This window comes from Neovison vison, chromosome 12, assembly GCF_020171115.1.
Source record: "Neovison vison isolate M4711 chromosome 12, ASM_NN_V1, whole genome shotgun sequence".
Lineage (NCBI taxonomy): Eukaryota > Metazoa > Chordata > Mammalia > Carnivora > Mustelidae > Neogale > Neogale vison.
In genome coordinates, this window is record NC_058102.1 from 57,949,038 (window position 1) to 57,970,548 (window position 21,511).

Genomic DNA, 21,511 nt, shown 5'->3' on the forward strand with positions numbered 1-21,511 from the left:
TTCCCCATTAGATAGTTTCAACTCCTATGTCATGTGTATTTCTGGGTGTCTCTTGAGAGAGTGAATGGACTCTCTTGCTCTCTCACTTAATCTATAATTTCTTTTCCCTGAAAAAGAATGTCCCCCAGTTTTTGGCATTCTAAACTGATGCTATCGAATTAGTAATGACTAGTGATTCGTGACTCTTAAGCACTCTAAATATCACTAGTATGAATTGAGATTTTCTGTAACAGTAAAATATACACAAAGACTTACCACAAAAAAATGAAAAATATTTAACAATTTTATATTATTTCATACAGAAATGTAACACTTTAAATATACTGGTTTAATTAAATATATTATTAACATAGGTTACGTGTTTCTTTTTAAAAATGTGACCATTAGAACATTTAAATTGCATATGTAAAAGGAGATCTAAATAAATGGCAAGACATACCACATTCATAAATTGGAAGACTCAACATAGCCAAGACGTCAGTTCTCCCCAAACTGACATACTGGTTTGATGCAAATGATATCAAAACCGTAGCAAGTTTTATTAGAGCTGTATATAAGTTTGTTCTAAAACTTACATGGAAAGGCAAAAAAAAAAACAAACCTATAATAGCTGAAACAATTTTGCAAAGGAAGGATAAAGTGGGATGAAGCACTTCACCTGATTTTAAGATTTATTATACAGCTACAATATCAAGACTATGTGGCATGGAAGGAGGGATAAATGTGTAGATTCATGGCATAATATAGAAAACCCAGAAACAGAATCACCCAAGTATATACAGCTGATTTTAATAAAGTTGCAAAGCAGTTTTCTTGACTGGTTAAAAGTTGAAAAATGCTGGGTCTGACTTGCCTTCTTTTGTAGAGTGGAGGGGAGTAAAAGACTCTGTTGCAATGTTGTTCCGTGGGCTTTGGGGTCCCTAACAAGTCTGTTTTCCTCTTCCCGTGCTCTTTCGTTCTCCTTTGCTTGTGTCTTGCATTGCATCACGGACTTAGAGTTGTACCGAGAGGGGCAGATCAGGGAGAAATGAGTCTATGCCATCTTGTCTGGACCAGAGGCCCTCCCGTACTCTTCTTGTAACTTCCTGTGACATTATTATTTTTTCAAAATAAAAAGCTAATAAATGTCCATATGATACTGACATAGTTCTGTTGGGCTGCACTGAGTGGATTCCATTGAATGGTTAATGTAGCTCCCAGCTGAGTCCTTTAAAACTGCTATAGAAATTATTGTCTTCTCTCCCTCCTTTCTCTGCTCTACTTCTGGTATCTTCTTCCAGTGGGATATTATGTTAAAGACCTTATGTCAACATAGTTTCTATTTTCTATTTCTATTTTCTCTGCCATTCTGAGGATTTCAAAATATTTACAAAGTCATTTCTTGCTTGATCATGGCCTAGATCTATCTGGTCACCTAACCTATAGATCAGCAGATTTATAGATCAGCCTTTTATGATGATGAGATTAACTTTGAGGGAGATCTTTTTCCTGCTTGAGGTCTGAGGAAGTAAGCATTGCTCAAGTTTTTTCCTTTATTTTTATTCCAGATATCAGTTTTTGAACAGTTATGCATGCATATATATATATATATATGTGTGTGTATATATATATATTTTTTATATATATATATTTAAAAGATTTATTTATTTGACAGAGATCACAAGTAGGCAGAGAGGCAGGCAGAGGCATGGGGGTGGGGGGAAGCAGGCTCCCTGATGAGCAGAGAGCCCCATGTGGGGCTCAACCCCAGGATCCTGAGATCATGAGCTGAGCCAAAGGCAGAGGCTTAACCCACTGAGCCACCCAGGCGCCCTGCATCTATATTTTATATATTTAAAAATCACTTATCTTTAATTGAAATTAAAGTTTAAAATCTTGAGTATTTGTTTCTTTAGTTGTCTCCTCTATAATTTGTTATGTTCACTGATTTCTAGGGGATTATAAAAAAGGAAAATAAGATAAAATTGCCTTTTTCATTCGTAATTCCTTTCTTGATACTGGATATTTGGCACTAAACAGAAAAAACACATAGCTATTAATTTAGCTTATTATTACTTCAATATATTTTTTAAATTTTTATTTATTTATTTGACAGACAGAGATCACAAGTAGGCAGAGAGGCAGGCAGAGAGAGAGGGAAGCAGGCTTCCCGCTGAGCAGAGAGCCCGATGTGGGGCTCCATCCCAGGACCCTGGGATCAAGACCCGAGCAGAAGGCAGAGGCTTTAACCCACTGAGCCACCCAGGTGCCCCTACTTCAATATTTTTAAGTCAGATCTTGCATGTCTCAAGAGGAGTATATATCAAAGGTATAAAAAATTGATTCTAGGATTTCCTGTATTCCTCTTGAATTTGGTTCTTGTTTCTACCCAGTACTTCCCCTTGTACTTTTTTCACATAGAATTTTTGGGTCACAAACTTTTTGAGCTATCTTGCATGTATGCAAACAATTCTTGCTTTATAAGCCTATTTCTTTGGAATTGTGAAGCCATTGCAGAGACGCCAAGGCAGAAATTATAAACTTCCAGTTTCCAGGTAAGGACTCTTGCCACATATGAAGGGCTAACCCTATACATCAGGAGATAGTTTATTATTTTTGATTTTACCCTTTTCCAGATGAAGGAGAAAATATTGCGTGTTTCCTGATCTCTGGTGTGGTTTTTGTAGTAGAGGTGGGGCAAGAGTTATGTGATCAAAACAGTTTCCTTCAGATGAGTGACAGAAGTGTTACATTCTTGCCTTTCTGATTCGAATCTACTTCACACCAGCCGCCCTTTGCCATTCCTCCTGAGATTTCAAGCAAATGAGTCAGGCTGGGATGCCATAAGAAGGGGGGGCATAAGATGGCTGCTGGATGGCAGGAAGGGGATATTTGCAGAGTTTCAAGTATCTGTCTTTTCTAGTAAATAAGATTTGACCTTTATCTCAGATTGGAGACAGATGTAGGCCCTGCCTCCCATGGTAGAAGGCTAGACATAAAATCCTCTTGTGTGTAGCGGGTGATACTGAACATCCAGGTTCTTAGCCCTGAACCACACTGCTAGCTTTGCCTCGCCTCCCTGGGGGCTGTCATCCGTTGTCCAGTGAACACAAGTGGTGGCCGGCGAAGATGGAAAGTGGCTGGGGTCGTTGGACACACACACAGACTCGGTACCTTTTTAACTTTTATTCTTGCCTACCATAGAGCATATTTTCTGCAAAAATTATGAGTTAAATATAATTTAGTGGAGATAGGGTACTTAAAATATAATCGTGACAATTTAAAAACGCTCATGAATACAGAAGGAAAAAGAGCCAGCCAGTAAACCAAACCCAAACAAATGGAATAAGAATACAATCTCTTCAGTTTCCAGACAGTCCATCTATTCTTCTTCTTTCCCAGGGGGCAGCTCCGTGGAGCCACTGTTGAGATCAGACTCCAGAGTAAAAGGTAATTTTTGCACAGCGTGTGCACATCTGATTCACAGAAGCCAGTCTGTGTTCCCGCCCTGGCAGCCATGGTCAAGCAGAGCGCATCAAAGTCTGCCTCTGCTTGGAGGTCTCTGGGACACTTGAGGCCGCTGCCTTAGTGCAGCTGTGCTTAATTCGCTTGGCTGCTCTCCTTGTCGGTCGTGTTCAACTGCAAGTACTCCAGAGTGCCCCGTTTGTAGCTGGCCACCCGTGTGGGTTTTCGGCTTCTTATCCCCGCCGCCTGCCTTTTCTGTAAAGAGTTTGCGATCATGTCAGAAAATTCGGCTTGCAAGCGCTGCTGATTCTCCCTGGGAAGAGAGTGGGGAGGGAAAACGGAACTTCTCAGCAATTCATACAGACTATTTCGTTGCTCCAGAACAATCAGTTCCATTTACCAAATACTTATTTGAGTGCTTAGTCCGTGCCAACCACGGGAAACCCAGAGAATAGAGAAAGAGCCTTGCTTTTGATGGGCTTATAAGAGCTATCATCCCTGCTCTGTGCATTTGTGGAAAAAGCAGGATACATTTCAAACAGAAAATTCTATTTCAACTTAGGTGAGCCTGGTGATGGGTACTAAGGAGGGCACGTATCGCATGGAGCACTGGGTGTGGTGCATAAACAGTGAATCTTAGAACACTGAAAAAATTAAATTAAAAAAAGTCTATTTCAATTTCAAAGTGGAATGACACGCTGCTCGGCTTTGGAAGAGTGGTTACGTTTCCACATGCCACTGCAGGGAGGGCAAACAACGCCAGGACAATAGCGGTGGGGCCCTGCAACCCAACTCTGAGGACTTGGTCCCACACGTTCTGGGGTGTGGATCTTGTCTGGGGAGGCCTCCGAAGGGATGGAGGGTTTTAAGAGTTTGGAGTGGACCTGAGGGCTCCAATAAGGGGCCAGCTCCCCTGTGGCCCGGGGAAGATCTGGCTTGTTTCGGCTTCCCTAGAGGCTTGCCAAATCTGGGTCCAGCATCTGAGAATCTGCAAGCCAGGGTCTCTTGACCATATCAAAAGCCACCCCAACAGCCATGTGACTGACTGCAGCAACCAAATATGCAATGGGGTGACCCTCTTGGTCACCATGAAGAGAACTGAAACCTGTTCGTTAGACTTGAAACTTGGCCTTCCTCATCTGTGGGAGAACATAGCTTCCATGTGATAACCCAGAACCACAGGCCTGGGGGGGAGGCGGAGGAGGGGAGGTCCTGTTTCCATCAGGCAGCCTAGCAGAAAGCTGACGGCAGGGGTCCAGTCGCAGAGGGCCTCTTGGCCACCAGAACGCCCTCCTCTGGTCTGAACCAGATCTGCGGGAGGTGAGCTGTCCGCTCTCCTCCATTCTGAGCGTGCCTGGAACACCCAACTTCTGGCAGCCGGAGAAGGGAGGTTTCTAGACTTCTCATGTAGGTAGTCCCTGGCCGTGTATTCAATGTATCATTGCCACAGGCAGAGCACTTGCCAACAGTTATGGCTGTACACAGCAGGAATGATAAAGCCAAGACTTCCGCTGCCCTGTCCCGCCCCGCCACACCCAGCAGCTTACACAGTAGGAGGGGTCGGCAGGTTGTACTCCTGGCCCTTCACCCCCGTCAGCCAGTAGGTCGTCTCAGTTCCTCTTCCCTGGGGAGATAAGAAAGGTGGGTGCCATGAAGGTCAGTGAGACAGGTCTGTTCTAGCCCACCGCACTGACAAACATCCATTTCCAAGAGACCCGTCACTTCCATGTTTCTCATGAGTGTCCACACTTTAGCGGAACCCATGTTCTGATGTGATTTGCATTCCCTCCAGACACATCTTTCTTTCCAAGTGTCTTTTTAAAAATACATCTCTCATTCCCCAGATGTATTTTTTTTCAAAGTACAGTTCTCTTTTTTCCCCAAAAGATATTTCAAAGTGTTGTTATAGCAACATCAAAAGAACTCTAAATGAAAAAAGAAGAAAATTTGTGTCCAATCCTGCTTCACTAAGACATCCAACTGGTTTTCATCACCCACTTTTTCTTCGAGCCCTTTTTGCCACAAGATTTCATCACAAACCTTCTGCCAGTTTCCCCACCTGAAGCATGTAAATTACAAACACGTGTTCATCCTAAGACATGCTTATTAAGTGACATTTGCTGGACCCATCTGGAGACTATAAAATGAATGGAAATGTATTGGAAATCCTGTTTTCGCTAAAGCTTGTATTTGAAAAGGAGATGGGAAGGCTATATATTTAAAAAATTACTCTTCTTTAAAGGTTTATTTATTTGAGAGAGAACAAGAGTGCATGCATGGTAGGGAGAGGGAGAGAAAGAATCCCAAGCAGAAGCGGAAATTGATCTCATGACTCTGAGATCATGACCTAAGCCTAAACCAAGAGTCAGACACTCAACTTACTGAGCCACTCTGGTGTCCCTAAAAATCACTCATCTTTAAAACCGGTAGTTGGCTGGCTGTGTTTGGACTCCAGACATGCACACACCACTCTTATGTTGGGGGGAATGCTCTGTGCAAAATTGTACGGATAGTGAGTGTGATATTAGGGCACGTCTACATGAAAAGAGGCTTTTCCAAGTTGTAGTCACATTGTAAAGGCCAGAAGCACTGTGGCTTCTGGAGACAGATCATCTTAATGATCAGTAGTTGGCTTCAGACCATTTGTGAAAGGACTCGAACGACACTGGAAAAGCAGCCCAAGAGCCAACTAGAGACACTTGGAGAGCAACAGCCTGGGGAAGAGAGACTGGTGATTCTCCATCGTTGGCATGCTTCCTGATCACCTTGAATACTCACTAAAAATCCAGATTGCTGATGTACACCCACAGAGGGTCTTTCTCAGCAAGCCTAGGGCCCAGGTGGCAATCACAGGTCCAGAGCTCCCAAATGGTAAAGCAACCCCGGGAGAGGTGGTTTTTGAAAGAAGCAGCAGTGAGAGTAAGGGAGGGAGGCATGGGGGGCTTTGGCTTAAATAAGTCCCAGGGCACCTAAGCGGCGCAGCGGGTTGAGCATCCGACTCTTGGTTTCACCTCAGGTCATGATCTCAGGTTGTGGGATCGAGCCCTGTGTTGGGCTCTGTGCTCAATATGGAGTCTATTCGAGTTTCTCTCTCCCCCTCCTTCTGCTCCTCACCCACCTCCCCAGGCTCGCTCTCTCCCAAATAAATAAATAAATAAATAAGTTCCATCTCAGACCTTAGCTCTCGGCTTTGTGGGAAGACGTGGAAGCAAAACTTGGAGGTATGTGGAAGAAATGGTGGTAGCATTTTATAACAAATCAGTCTTAGTTCAAAATACAAAAAAAGCTCTGAGTTTGCATTCCTCTGGGAGTGGCTTCTCCTACAGGGGGTAATGGGCGATCACCGTGAAGAGTACAGAAAAGGATTCTTCATCTTTTTGCTCCTTGACATTATTGACCATGGGATGCCCCGTCTCCAAGGAGATGACCCACAAGTGAGTGCTTTTTCTGGGTCCCCTCCCTGTGGACCCCTTACCTTTAAGTATGTTTCCCCTCTCACTTCGTACAGGAACTGGCATTCGGTTCTCTTCAGGATGGCTATTGTGGAGCCGCTCACATGAATTCTCAAGGCTGGAAATGCAAAACAGTCAATGAAAATCTCCATTTTGAAGTCTATTCTAGGAACACGTTTGTTTCCACTTGATTCAGGACACTTGTTACAGGAGTTCTTGACAGCTGAGATATTTTGGTGAAAGGGCCCTTAAAAATACGACCTGTGAGACAAATACTATCACATATGGAATGAAAGAGGACCTGGCATTGCTTTTTGGGGTTCTGAGTGAAGGGGCTCCCTAGGTTGTGCTCGAAAGATCCTCCCTCCTTCTCAGAGAGGTGCCTCCTGTATCTTGGTTTGGATTTAGTTTGTGGTGCTGAGCTTGACAGCTGCAATTTGGTTTTGGGTCCCTGTTGTGAAAGTTCTAATTAGCAGCTTAAGTGTTAGCAGCAAGGTGGAGATTCAGGAGAGAGTGATCGGGTCATGACTTTCTTAGGTGTTACTCTTTTGGGGTACTGTCATCCTTCTGACAAGCAGTTGGTGAAGTCACTGACATTCATGGTCCACCATTGGTATACCACTGTTCCCACCATGGGGGCCACAGACAATGACAATAGTAAGGATAATGGCAGTCCTATATTATACACCTGCCATGTATCTGAGGATCACTAAATGTTTAACATACATCATGTCAACTCCTTCTGGAGACCCTTCCAGCAAGACTGGTATCCCATCCTCTATTTATTCCTTCTACCTTCTGATAACTAGAAAGATGAGGCAACTGCCCCCCACCTCCGGCTTATACAGAGAGTGATCTGTACAGTTATAATGGTAACCCAAATCTGTCCTTTCCTTTATACCATGACTTTCCTGTACAAACCAGTAACAGTTTGTCAGTAGACTGCCAAGATACCACTCTGCACCTATGTTTTTGTCAGCCCCACCTACCAAAGCTTGCTTTCTCTCTTATCTAGATTTCTGTTACTATTATGGTCTCCAATATTTATTGAGCATTGGGGCGCATGGGTGGCTCAGTGGGTTAAGCCTCTGCCTTCTGCTCAGGTCATGATCCCAGAGTCCTGGGACTGAGCTCCACATTGGGCTCCTTTACCCCTTTCCCCTCTCTCTCTGCCTGCCTCTCTGCTTACCTGTGATATCTGTTAAATAAATAAATAAATAAATAAATAAAATCTTTTAAAAAAAATTTATTGAGCATCTACTACACGGAGCTCATGGTGCGTCCACCCTTTCAGGTGAATGCAATATAGGCTTCCGCATATAATAAATACTTATATTTTCCTTTACTAAAGCCAATTTTCAGGAAAACAAAAGAGGAATAGGAAAGCGAGCCAGCGTATGTTCCATATCTAACCCACTGAATTTTTTTTTTAACTTACATGGATTTATGCTAAATTTTATGACTATTCCAGGTAGAGCATGCCTGAATGCATTGCAAATGAACCAAAACGAACAGAAATAGTCTACTAATGAGCTAGAAAGGAAGAACACAGAAATTCTCAGGCAATGGCAACAATGAAAGCAAATGTTGCAAGAACTGGACTGACTGAGGCCCATGTCCAGTCCATGTGGAAAGTGACTCTTCATCTCACTAGTTCTTTGTAGCTCCTTATTGTGCATTTTATGTTACAGTTCCCCTCTCCTGCAATACACAATCCTCCTCTACGGAAAGCGATCTCCTTTCTTACGGAGGCCAGTGGATTCCATCCTCGAGGCTGTGTTGACGGTGTCTCCAAATAGGCAATAACGAGGCATCTTGATCCCCACGACTCCAGCAGCGCAGGGACCTGAAATGCACAGAAAGCAGGAAGTGGCAGCAGAAGCAATCACAGTGTGGACTTAAAGTGGGGAAGCCTTTTCTCAGCGTCACAGTGCTGAATCCTTCATTCTATGGAGCTGTGAGAAGTGAGCTGTGACTTTTGTTAAATGGATATATTCAATGAGGAAAGCATTGTTACAGCCAGACAAGCTTCTAGAAGATATTTTGCTACAGATAGCACAGAAAAGTACATTTGCACAAAATAGAAAGGCATCCAGAGCTCCAGGCTGCTAAGGTGGGAAGTCCTTCTTAATATGTTTAATAGGAGGTTCTCAGGGAGGATGAAAACTCTCCCGCGGCTGGCCTACTGTGCCAGGCCACACAGCTCTGAGCTCTTAACGGCTGGAGGCCATGCTTCACTCAAAGGCTCAGGGATCACATTTTGATTAATTTACTCAGACTAGCATTCTCAGACTGGCGACACAATAATGGGAGACCCAGAAGATGAGGACTTGCATTACTGTCCCCGGGCATTTCCTGCGCCCTGCGTGAATGCAGATGGACTGCAGAGCCTGTGGCACAAGGGCATTCTTACAAGAAGCCAGAAACCAAGGAGAGACCAGGCCCAGCAGCATACTGGGGAAGGAAGGGGGTGGTTACCCAAGTATTTGTGTGGAATGACCTAATGTGAGGAGTGACAGATTTTAGATGTTAAAGAGTAACTCAGAAATTGCAAAACCGGTTTTGGATAATGGGAACTTGATTTTCTAGTTGGCTTATTGGGTTTTGACCTACATGAGTTTCTTTGTAGGTTTATCCTATAGATTCTCTGTGATTATGAACACTGAAAAAAAAAAAATCAAAATACCGGATCTTCCTTCGAGTGCCGAGCCCTTTGTTAGGTTCAGTGCAAAACACAAAACAACCGAATAACAGCAACGAGAAACAAAAGCAGCAGAAGCCTATGGAAGGGAAGGAGCAGGAAAGGCAGCTACTGATTCAGATCTCTGATCTGTGCCCGAGGTCCGCTAGGTCCAATTACGTTGCCTCTTTACTCTAACATGGGAGTGAAGCCGGGAAGGGCCAAGTGGCAGAAGATTCCTGCAGAAGTCTTGCCTTCAACTATCAATATTTAACTGCCACTTCTTAATTTCTGAGGGCTAACCCCCTCCAAGTATGTGTGCCTAATATCTCTGCTCACTCCAGCCCAGTGTGGTGAACTTGGGGCACTGGTGGTCGCCTCAGGTTTGCTTTGGTCACAGTGGGAAAGAGATGGGGCTGGAACCCAGAGCTCCGTCCTCCCTGACTCGGCTCAGTCACTGTGCTGCTGGCCCTCCGTCCAGGCCTGGCAATCTGTGATAAGTCAGAAAAGGGATAGCCTGCTGTTACTGGCTGGGGAAACGACCCAGAAGTCCCCTCATGTACATATGGAAACATCTCTGATATATAGCTGCGGACATGATTGTGGCAGAAATTTTTAACTTCTATTTACTTTTACTTTGAAAATCTCCTGGATCATTATCAAATCAGTAAGTGTTTACTGCCAGGCTCTCTGCCAGGCATTGTGGACAGAGAATGACTTTTGCAGTGCAGTTGTCTGGTCCTCACCACACAGCCTGGAGTGATCTTGGGCTTTCTGTATTTTGAGTCTTCTGTAAGCCAGGGAAGGCAGAAAAAAGTAATGACAGAAAGTGTAAGGAGATGTGATTTAATTTAAAACAAGGAAAGGCTGTCTAATAATTATCACCAGTAATGGAGTGAGTTGACTTTGGAAACAGTGAGTTTTCAGGGAATCCTGGGATTATTCCAAAGGTAGCTATAGTATTACTTGTCTTGGAACCTCGAAAAATAAGTTGTGCCCCATAAAGGATTATTCTAGATGACTCCTGAGTTCCTTTCCAACTTCATTTTTCTATAACGTTTGTAGCTCATTTTCTCAAATCTCTACATTCTAGGGTGAGTATCTTTCCTGGTCTTTGAAGTGATCCATGTATTTTCTGTACTATAGACGGGGATGGGGAAGACATAAATGCCCTTTCATTGTAGGATTTTACCAGCTTTTCCCTCCCTGTAGATAATCCAATCTGTGAAAGATATTATATTTGTGTAATGGGGAAAACAAAATAAAACAATAACAGGGGCGCCTGGGTGGCTCAGTGGGAAGCCACTGCCTTCGGCTCAGGTCATGATCTCAGGGTCCTGGGATCGAGTCCCGCATCGGGCTCTCTGCTCAGCGGGGAGCCTGCTTCCCTCTCTCTTTCTCTCTCTGCCTGCCTCTCCATCTACTTGTGATTTCTCTCTGTCAAATAAATAAATAAAATCTTTTTTAAAAAGAAAACACAATAACAATAACAGACGTTGGGGGCAATGGAGAGGGAAGGAAAGGGGAGGAAATAAATGAAATAGTAAATATTAGGGACTTAAATAGGAGGAAGTCTGGAGGCTGTCATTTTAGTCTGTGGTTGGTGTTTATCATTCCAGGAGCGAAAGGTTGCTACAGAAGGTGTTGTTCCCTAGAACTCAGGAAGGAGGTTCGACTTCTGTCAGGATGTGTAATGGGATGTCATATTTGGCAGGCAGATTCAAGAGGAAACTTCATGGGAAAATCAATCACATCTGGAGACCCTTTATCCTTTCTGATTTAGTTGGTGCACAGAGATTCATATGGTTCCCATTTGGTACCCTGCTTATTAACTCCGTACCAGAGTGAACTCCAATGCGAATCCATATGGGGAGGCCGGGAAGATGCTCCAGCTCGAAGGTCCCCATGAAGCTGAGGATGTCCAAGGCCATCTTGGCAATGTCGATTGCATGCCTGTTGCCATTCCTTTTGGGTAAACCACTGGCCACCATGTAGGCATCGCCAATGGTTTCCACCTGTGGAAATAGTTGCTTGTTAGTGGTCCTACCCCTTCAAAAGGCAGAAGAAATAAAAAACAAGCAGTTGATGGCATATCAAAACAAAAGCTTTTGAGAACTCAGTGTGAACATAGCCCCATACTACTTTTCCTGAGACTAGCTCAAGAGCAGGTCTCTGCTAATTTCTTTATGGTTTTATAGTTTATTTAAATGAATGGTAAAGCAGCTATAAAATATTTTGACCTATGAAAGTACTTCATAATAATATAAACCACCTAGATGTGGTGACACTTTTATAATGTTTACATAGTCTGAATGGTTGTATATAATTTCAGGAACATTTGTAATTACCGGAAAAGTCACCTTTAACACTGAACATTTTTTCTCATGTCCTATTTGACAAAAAATAATTGTAGGCTCCTTCAAGATGTAATGTACATTATTATAGTATAGCAATTTCAAACCCTTTTCACAGTAAGTAAAATTGTATCAACAGTATCCTATAAACATAATTCTTTGATAAATGACCTCTCTTTTAATTTTATTTTCATAACCATATAGTTCATGTTTATTAGCCGTCAACTTCTCTTTGCCAACTATCTCTAAAACACATAACCATTTCCTATCCACCAAGAACTATATGCCTTTCTGACCTACTACATAGGGTGAAGACAGTGCTAAGACAAACCCTAAAAGGGACATCATCTCTGTGGGTAACAGGCATTATGACAGACTGTTACATGAGTGACATCTAAGTTTTGCTTGAGCAGATAGTATTTCAGGCATATTGTTTATCTCAATAGCTTTCACAGTAACCCACTGAGTTCAGTGTTATGATCATCCCACTCTACAGATAGGGAAACTGAAACTTGACAAAGTTAAATGTACTTTATAAGGTCACACAGGTAGGGCCAGTTGGGATTTGAACAAATAGCTCTAAGTTACGTGCTCCATAAGCTCTGCTGCTTTTCCAACATGAAAATGTGGGAATTCAATTCTCCTTTACTCTTCTCAGACATTATGAGCCCAAAAGGTGTCTGCACTCCAGTCAGAGTACTGAACTTACAGAATGTTCCCCCTGTTCTTCTTTAGTCTTTTATGAATGCTGCTTGCTATTTCAACAACAGATTCCTATTCTACTTTATAGCTCCAGTGTCTTCTCTGCTTCCTTGGTAATCAGTCTACACACTGTCCATTTTTTTTAAAAAGATGATTTGAGAGAATGCCATCTTCTCTCAGTTTAGTACCCAAAGTTCATTCCTGATGAACTTTATGTTGTTTCTTTCAAACTGCTTCTTCAAATCACAAGGGCATTCCGACTTCTGACCCTTGTTACTCTTACTTCCCTGCATCTTTAGCTTCAGATTCAACCATGAATTCATGAAATCTTAAATTAGGACAAGATCTGAATAATAATAGGAACCAACCAACTTTGGCTGCTGGCCAGGGGTAGTACAGCCATTTCAGCCTGTTAGGTGAAGTGGTTACCTTGTACACATCATGGTGATCAAGAATGTGGTCAAAACTCTTGTAGATGTCATTGAGCATGTCCACCACTTCCATGGGGGTGCTGTATTTGCAGATGGTGGTGAAACCTACAATGTCACTGAAGTAGATTGTCACTTCCTCATACAATTCAGGCTCCACAATTCCCTTCTCCTTCAGAGACTTTACCACTAGCCTAGATGAGAAAGGGGAAAAAATGACTTCGACTTCAGTAATTTTTTTTTAATCTTGCATAAATCTTTGAGACAGTAGTAACAACCCACAAGGAATTCTAGAATTTGGGTGGGGGTGACCAGGAAGCAAAGACTGGTTGCACATACTGACTGTTGCAATATATCACTTACACACACATTTGAACTCAGAGGAATATACACAGGGTTAGCATCAACTTGATACTTGATTATTAACTCTAATAAGCATGTTAATATAACTCTAACACAGATATAACCCTCATATGTATTCACACTTGCCCACTTTTTGCCACTCTATTGATAGTCAGCTTCTTCTAGATGTAGCTCTACATTCAGAAGCTGAGGAGTGTCATTAATGTAAGAGTTTGAATCACTGCAGCTGTCAGACCTGACTTTTTTTTTTTTAATTTTAAAAAAGATTTTATTTATTTGAGAGAGTGAGTGAGACAGAACACGAGAGGGTTGAAGTTCAGAGGGAGAAGCAGACTCCCCATGGAGCTGGGAGCCCGATGCAGGACTTGATCCCGAGACTCTGGGATCATGACCTGAGCCAAAGGCAGTCGCTCAACCAACTGAGCCACCCCGCGCCCCAGACCTGACTTTTTTCATTAGAGCCAAGTTTTGCCCCCCAGGCATATTTTACACGGCACTGTTTAATATCACCATAAAAGAATAATGCATTTAAAAATTAAGTTTGATATATTCTGAGCAAGAACTTATTTGATATATTTTTTGAGGTAGATTTGGGTCCTTTAAAAAGCAAAGTCAGTCACTATGTAAACAAGTTAAAATTATGGTAAAATGGCAGAGGTCAGATAAAAACAACTTAGAATATCTTTGTTGCAGAAATCAAAGGAGTAGTATATCAGACTCAGAATTCAGAGAGAACCACAAAGAAGGAACTCCACACCATACTTTCTTGACATGCCAAGTTGTCCTTTCATTGAGAAAATGGGTGGGGCCAACATGAGACTTGCTGCTCCCTGTCTCCCCTTAGGATCTCTCTGTAAAGGATCCAAGTATGGAACCACTAGAATCAGAACATGGCTGCTGGGAAGTGCCATGGAGGTCACTGAGATCACTGAGGCTTAAAAATAAAGTATGATGCTCACAAGGCCCCATAGCCACTAAGGGCAGATCTAGTACTCAGTAACATCCGCCTTTCAGCCTTTTTACTGCAGGGTATCTCCTCCACAACCCAGACCTTGGGTATTCATGGAGACAAGGAAGATCTGGAGGTATGCTGATTGTATCGAAGGAGGCATGTCTGCCATTCTCCCAGAAAGCAGTTCATTAACTACAAGGACATGCAACACTCGTGGTGAGAACCTCCAAAGCATTGAGGGAAGGCTTTTCAATTGGTACAATGATAAAGCCTGGGACCTTTGAGAAACATCCCAGTGATGTGGTTGGTTCAATTCTCAGGGCTCTTCTGGGGTGGTGGTTCTTACCTGCCCAGTATAAGGGTGCAAATTTTTTGAAGGCTACAAAAATGTAATGATAAAATTGGACATTTCACCATCTTTACCCTTCCTATTACTGCTTATATCTGAAAAGTCATATGGCTTGGAAACTAGTACATTACCCAGAGAGAGAAACTAATGTTGTAGGATAAATGAAGAGCGGTGACTCAACCTGGCGAGCTTTGGTACAGGTTGTTGCTGACACAAGCAGATTAGCGAACATAGTGGATGTCTTGGAGAGGCCCCCCGCAAGAAAAAAAAACTTCTATTTTACTGTCTCAAAAGCCAAGGGGCATTGTTTAAATAAGTTAAATAAGTGTTTAAGTAGTATCTGGTTCCTACATCCTGTCTTTGTTTATTTGCAATTTTGCCAATAAATATTTCTTTTTGATTCTTGTAGTTACTGTTGATGTATGTTTTAGTTTTCTTGTACAAATATACATGCTTTTTACATGTACATGTTTTACAAGTGACGTGCACTGGAGGCACAGCATGTTGCAGGTGTTGATGAGAACCGTGTTATGTCACCTTTGACAATCTAATGAAAACATCTACCCAGGGAGATGAAAAGTAGAACACAGGGAATACAGTCAGTACTGTGGTAATACTGTTACATGGTGACAGATGGTAATTAAACTTACTGCAGTGAGCACTGAGAAATGTATAGAATCATCAAATTACTATGTTGTACATCTGAAACTAATAAAACACTGTCAACTGTACTCAATAATTAAAACATCTACCATCTAGTAGTTGAAGGGGCACATTACACCAGGAGTAAGATTAAAAGTCTGAGGTGGCGAGCCAGCTGTTACGAATCCTCTGAGTATCCTTATTGATTAAGACTACTGAGGAGGACACCCTGGGAAGGCAGCCAGATGATCTGGATGTTGTTTTTTGTCACCACTCAGCATGAAGGGCTAGGCAAGGAATTCTGCATCATACAACTAGCATTTATGAAGCTCTGATAGAAACGGCCATCTCTGATGGGAATATTAAGGGCTCTAGCCTATGCTCGGGGTACCACTCCCAGCCTGCTCCTTGGCACTCTGGGGACACAAGGATTCTGCGGTAGGCTCCCTTAGGGCACGCGTGACTGAACAAAGCATGTGTGTGTCTCCTACTTCTTCACTCAGGTTTTCCAAAGAGAAACTGTCTCTTTTTATTTAAAAGACAGTTCCCATGGACTCAAAATCATTCCTTTCATAACGCAGAGTTGATATTCCAAATGAAGCATGGGTTCAGAATAAAATAATAATTAACACAAGTTAAATATAAAAGTCAGACATCTCACCAACTGAGCCACCCAGGTATCCCTCTTCTAGATATTTAGAGTACAAACCAGACCAAGTTTTAACAAAGTATTTTTTTAAAAATTTTTTTCCAATTTATTTATTTTCAGAAAAACTTAACAAAGTATTTTTTTTTAAATTCAGTAATTTGCTGAAAAATGTGTAAAAGGGAATGATCCTATATACATATAAAGGAAAAAACAATATTAGACAAAGATGCTGATGCTTTCTTTCTGCTGGAGGGAATAAGGCAGACCTGCGGAATCCTGTGAAACTTACCAGGCAGGAGAACTTGCCTTACCTTGGGAGCAACATAAAATTAAGTCTGTCGGCTCTGTCCCTCTCTGCCTTGTACAGCTGGGTCCTTTCCTCCACCAAGTGTTCCAGATTCCGAGAATAGAGCTGGAGACGTCGGATTAAAGTGTCCATATAACTTTCACTTTTCTGGTCGTGAAATAGGCTGTATGTGGTAATAGATAAAGAGCATAAACATCCAGTAACACAGTGGGAAAATAGGATAAGACGTTAATGGAAGAAAAAAAATAAAAATGGCCAACACACATTTAACAAAATCAACCTCTGGAAAAATTAAATAGAAATAGATGTAAGGTTTTTCTTTTTTTTTTCTTTTCTTTTTTTAAAGAAAATCAAATGTTAGAACAATGGTAATCAATGGAGGTAAGGAGGTAAAACATACACTGTGACCTTTCTGAAGGGACGGACTGGCAAAATGTGTCATGAACTTAAAATGGACACACACTGATCAGTCCACCAGTGCTACTTCTAGGAACTATCCAAAGGACGCAACAGGAATGTGCTGAGAAGTAACTACATGAGAAACCGCAGCATTCTTTATAATAACAAACATATTAAGGAAAGAAGTTGATAAAATGGCAAAAATGATTGTTTTTAACTTCTGAAAACCAGTGGTCATCTACAGACAAATGGGTGATGTTTCTTCTTTCTTCTTTGCTTATACCTGTTTTCTGAAATTTTAATAATTTACAGTACAGGGAGAACTTTTTTTTTTTTGAAGGTTCTAGCAGTGGTAAATGCAACGATAAGAGAAGGATCAAGAAAAGCAAAGCCGAGGGGTGCCTGGGTGGCTCAGTCAGTCAAGCATCTGCCTTCAGCTCGGGTTGTGATACTGGAGTCCTTGCATCGAGCCCTGCATTGGGCTCCCTGCCTCACCGGAAGCCTGATGCTTCTCTCTCTCCTCCTGCTGTTCCTCCTGCTTATGCGCTCTCTCCCTCTCTTTCTCTCTCCTTCTGTCAAGTAAATAAATAAAATATTTAGAAACAACAACAACAACAACTCTGAGCCTTCTATTACCTCCTTAGATCAGAGAGCCGGGCTCCCATAGCAAAAAACCCAACTCGAATGATTTGTTAGGCCAAGGAGACTTAGACCAGATGCTAGCTTTTGGCAACGCCAGGCAGGTCTTGGTGCAGGGCTTGTCAGGATGTACACTGAGTGCCTGCAGGGTTGTTCAGGATCAAGATAATGTTTATAACATAAATGGTGCCATTGAATGGGCGGAATAAACCCTACCACTTACTATTACAGCAACAATTCTAAGTTACCACTTCCAAGCTCAAGGAGAAGATGGCCTCCGTCATAATCCCCTGGGTGGGGAAGGGTGTTTGTTAAAAATTCGATAGGTTTCCGAGTCCTACCACAGACCTAAATGACTGGAAACCACTAAGCTTGGGATTGTGAAATGGTGTTTTTTAACAAGTTCCCCAGGGGTCCTTCCTTGAGGCCAGTACAGCATCTAGTTTGGTGAGGGAGCAGGTATAAAGGATGAAGATAGATTACCATCCTTCGTGATGAATTGATTCAATTAAAACAGTTTTCTCAACCTTGACTGCATATTTTAATCACTGGAGAAGCTATTAATCCTCCCGATGCCAGCCTGCTCCTCAGAGCAATGACATCAGACTCTCTGGGGCAGGACTCTGGCAGTGGTTTTTTTAACCCCCACCCCACCCCACCCCAGGCCATCTCGGTGTGCAGCCAACTTTGAGAACCACCCTATTCAAGGCCAAGTACTGGGGGCCCAGTTTATCTTCATGAGTTTACATTTCATCTATCACACATACAGTCTCATTTGATCTCAGTAAAAGGTCTGTTAAAGAATGAAAAATGGGCAAGAATTACATCGTTTATTATTTTCTGCTCCTTTCACACAAATGAAAGATTAGATGTACCAATCAATGACCACCCTTCCATGATTTCACTCGACCTCATCTCAGATCTGGGCTTTTCGGCTCATTAAGTATCTGAATCTTTGACTTAATGACAACTATGGAGAATTAGAGCTGGAAGGAATTGCCGAAATCATCCTATTCAAATACAGTTTTACTAATAAGAAAATTGACATCCAGTTAGGGTAAGCATTTTGCTCAATGTCCCACAGTAAGCTACTATTAGATCCTAGTCTAGAAATCAGAACTACTCTTACTTCACGGTTATTTTTCTCACTCTACACTGTATATAACTGAAACATGGAAAATCTAGAATTGAACTTTACTGGGTAATTGTGTGCTTTTTTGTTTTTGTTTTTGTTTTGGATCCTGAATTATAATCTGATTCAGGGCACAAGTCTTAAGTACCAAAGGCCAAAGTTGCTGATTTTAACATCTTAAGAAATTCTTGAGCTTAAGAATTATTCAATGGCTTTGCAGATTCATAGGACTCATGCCGGTCTTCTAAATACCAATTACCTGAAGAAGGGTCAGGGAACTTATTTACATTTAAAGATTTTACTTATTTATGAGAGAGAGAATGAGCACATGAGTAGGGGGGAGAGGCAAAGGGAGAAGCAGACACATTTCTGAGCACAGAGCCAGACAGGTTGGGGGGGAAGGAAGGGCTTTAATCCCAGGACTCTGGGATAACGACCTGAGCCAAAGGCAGATGCCTAACCAACTGAGCCACTTAGGTGCCCCAGGGAACTATATTTTTAACATACATATTTATGATAAGTCAGAATTTATTTTTTAATCAGGCAAGAGCTGCTCTCAAGTATTTAACTTTTCAAGTGATTATTCCATGAGAAAATGGTCTGTCTGTCCACATTCTTGTATTTTTTTTTTAAAGATTTTGTTATTTATTCCACAGAGAGAGAGAGAGACAGCAAAAGAGGGAACACAAGCAGGAGGAGTGAGGGAGGGGGAAGCAGGCTCCCTGCAGAGCAGGGAGCCCAATGTGGGACTCAATCCCAGGACCCTGGGATCATGACCCGAGCCGAAGGCAGACACTTAATGACTGAGCCACTCAGTTGCCATCCTTGTAATTTTTTTGAGACCGGTGTTGTGGCCTGAGACTTTTCATTAGAACAGGCATTCCAATCTAAGGTGCCACTGAATGCCAACTCTTATTAGAAAAAGCTGAAATTAGTAAGGAAATGTGAAAGTTTCGATAATACCCAAATATCTTGGCCAGTGTAGACTCAATTTTCTTGAAATCTGGTCTCTTCTCTGGATCTTCCTCCCAGCAGTTTTTTACGAGTAGATAGACCTGAAAGAAAGAAGGGGTGGACTGGCTTAGGGGGCAGCATCCAATCCTACTATCTTCCCTCCATGGGAGTAGTTGACACAGGGAATATTTGCAAAATAATTCAGCTCTGACAATGAGGATGAGATTTCTGAGTTCCCCTGAGTCTGTCTCTGCCCTGCCTGTCCCCCCCCACCCCCGCACCACCTCGCCTCACTGTTCTAATAGAGCGAATGGAAGGAGGCATTTCCCCCCTGAAAGGACATGTGACAAAAACTACAGATCTCTCAGTAAGAACTACAAAATGGCTGTTATCCCACTAGAGTGGTCTAGTTCAGGTGTTAAACATACACACATCCTAAATTAATGAAAAATGTGATTTGGACAAGGCTAGATTATTGGGAGAGACAAAATATTTTACATTTGCAAGGTTTCTGTTGCCAAGAACAATAAATTGTTGGGGTTAGTGGGTACGTGGCAGTGATTCTTATAGGAGGCTCTTCCACAAGGGTTTATATGGGGAATCATGTGGGAAGGTTTCCAGTTTCTTATGCCCAGACCCTGCCTCAGGAGATTCTGATTTCCAGTAGTTCTACTGTTTCTGAGTCAACCACGGTCCGGAATCAGATGACCCTCTTTCTGACCTATCAGCAGGGTCAACAGTAACCTAACAATACCTCACCATGTCTGGGTCATTCACTTCACTCTGTCTCATCATGTGTCACTTTATCATCTCACGTCAACACAAGAAGGATGAGTACAGTATAAAAGAATATTTTTGAGAGAGAGAGACCATAGTCACATACCTTCTGTTTCACTATATTGTTATAATTGTTCTATTATTATTGTTGTTAATCTCTTACTCTGCCTGATTTATAAACTAAACTTTACCATAGGTATGTATTTGTAGGGAAAAAAAAGAACAGTATTTATAGGACTCAGTGTTATCCGTGGTTTCAGGCATCCACTGGGGGTCTTGGAATGTATCCTGTTTCTAGATGCTAACATATCCATTTGTAAATCAGTAGGTAGGATTTACAAGCCTAATAAGGGTGTCACACGGATATCTTGATCTTTTAGGTCCTAAAAATTGAGAATGTGATACGGGTTTCAGGAGCCAGCTCTTTCTTGAGTTGGGAGAGGTGAGAAAGGACGGGGAGTGTGGCAGGCTGATAATAATGGTACCCAAAGGCGGGGCGCCTGGGTGGCTCAGTGGGTTAAGGCCTCTGCCTTTGGCTCAGGTCATGATCACGCGGTCCTGGGATTGAGCCCCACATTGGGCTCTCTGCTCAGCAGGGACCCTGCTTCCTCTTCTCTCTCTCTCTGCCTGCCTCTCTGCCTACTTGTGATCTCTGTCTGTCAAATAAATAAATAAAATCTTTACCAAAAAAAAAAAGGTACCCAAAGGGAATGTCCCAGATCTGGCCTCTGGAGCCTGCGAATATCACCTTATTTGGAACAAGGATTTTTGAAGATGTGATGAAGTAATGGACCCTGAGATGGGAACCTTACTGTGGAGTATCTTGGGAGGTACCTGCAATCCCATGAATCCTTGTCCATGGGGGAAGTGGAGGGAGATTAGACCAAAGAAGAGATAAGATTATAACCATGGAGGCAGAGATTGGAGTGTTGGGGCCACATACCAAGGAATGTCAGTAGCCCCCAGAAGAAAGAAGAAAGAAATGGAATCTCCTCTAGAGCTTCTGGAGGAAGTATGACCCATTTCAGACCTCCAGCCTCCAGAACTATTAAGCAATAAATCTCAGTTGTTTTAACCCACCGAGTTGCTGGCAATTTGTTAGAGCAGCCCAGAAACTCGTGTAGGGGGAGGCACTCACTTCCAGTTCTTTTTCCTCTGCCGTTTCTAGGAATAGATCTGGGCGGAAGGGCTTTACTCCGTAGGCATTCTCCACTCTGAAAATCTTCTCTGATGGGATGAGAATAATTGAAATTACAAGAAAGAATGCAGCATGAAACACAGTAGCAGC

The 21,511-nt window shown here is 42.4% G+C and overlaps 1 protein-coding gene across 1 annotated transcript in view; it reads right to left on the reverse strand.

Annotated features, from left to right (window-relative positions):
• Window positions 1–3,180: 3,180 nt before the first annotated feature.
• The window catches only part of GUCY2C (guanylate cyclase 2C), a 134,944-nt gene continuing 116,613 nt past the window's right edge, over window positions 3,181–21,511 (reverse strand). Inside the window, exons 22-30 of the mRNA XM_044227720.1 lie at window positions 21,362–21,450; window positions 19,456–19,547; window positions 16,327–16,485; window positions 13,062–13,254; window positions 11,417–11,591; window positions 8,644–8,742; window positions 6,920–7,014; window positions 4,992–5,068; window positions 3,181–3,757 (exon numbers count right to left, since the gene is read on the reverse strand). Of these exons, the coding sequence (XP_044083655.1) occupies window positions 3,580–3,757; window positions 4,992–5,068; window positions 6,920–7,014; window positions 8,644–8,742; window positions 11,417–11,591; window positions 13,062–13,254; window positions 16,327–16,485; window positions 19,456–19,547; window positions 21,362–21,450 (1,157 nt within the window). The 3' untranslated portion in view covers window positions 3,181–3,579. The remainder of the gene's footprint in view (window positions 3,758–4,991; window positions 5,069–6,919; window positions 7,015–8,643; window positions 8,743–11,416; window positions 11,592–13,061; window positions 13,255–16,326; window positions 16,486–19,455; window positions 19,548–21,361; window positions 21,451–21,511) is intronic.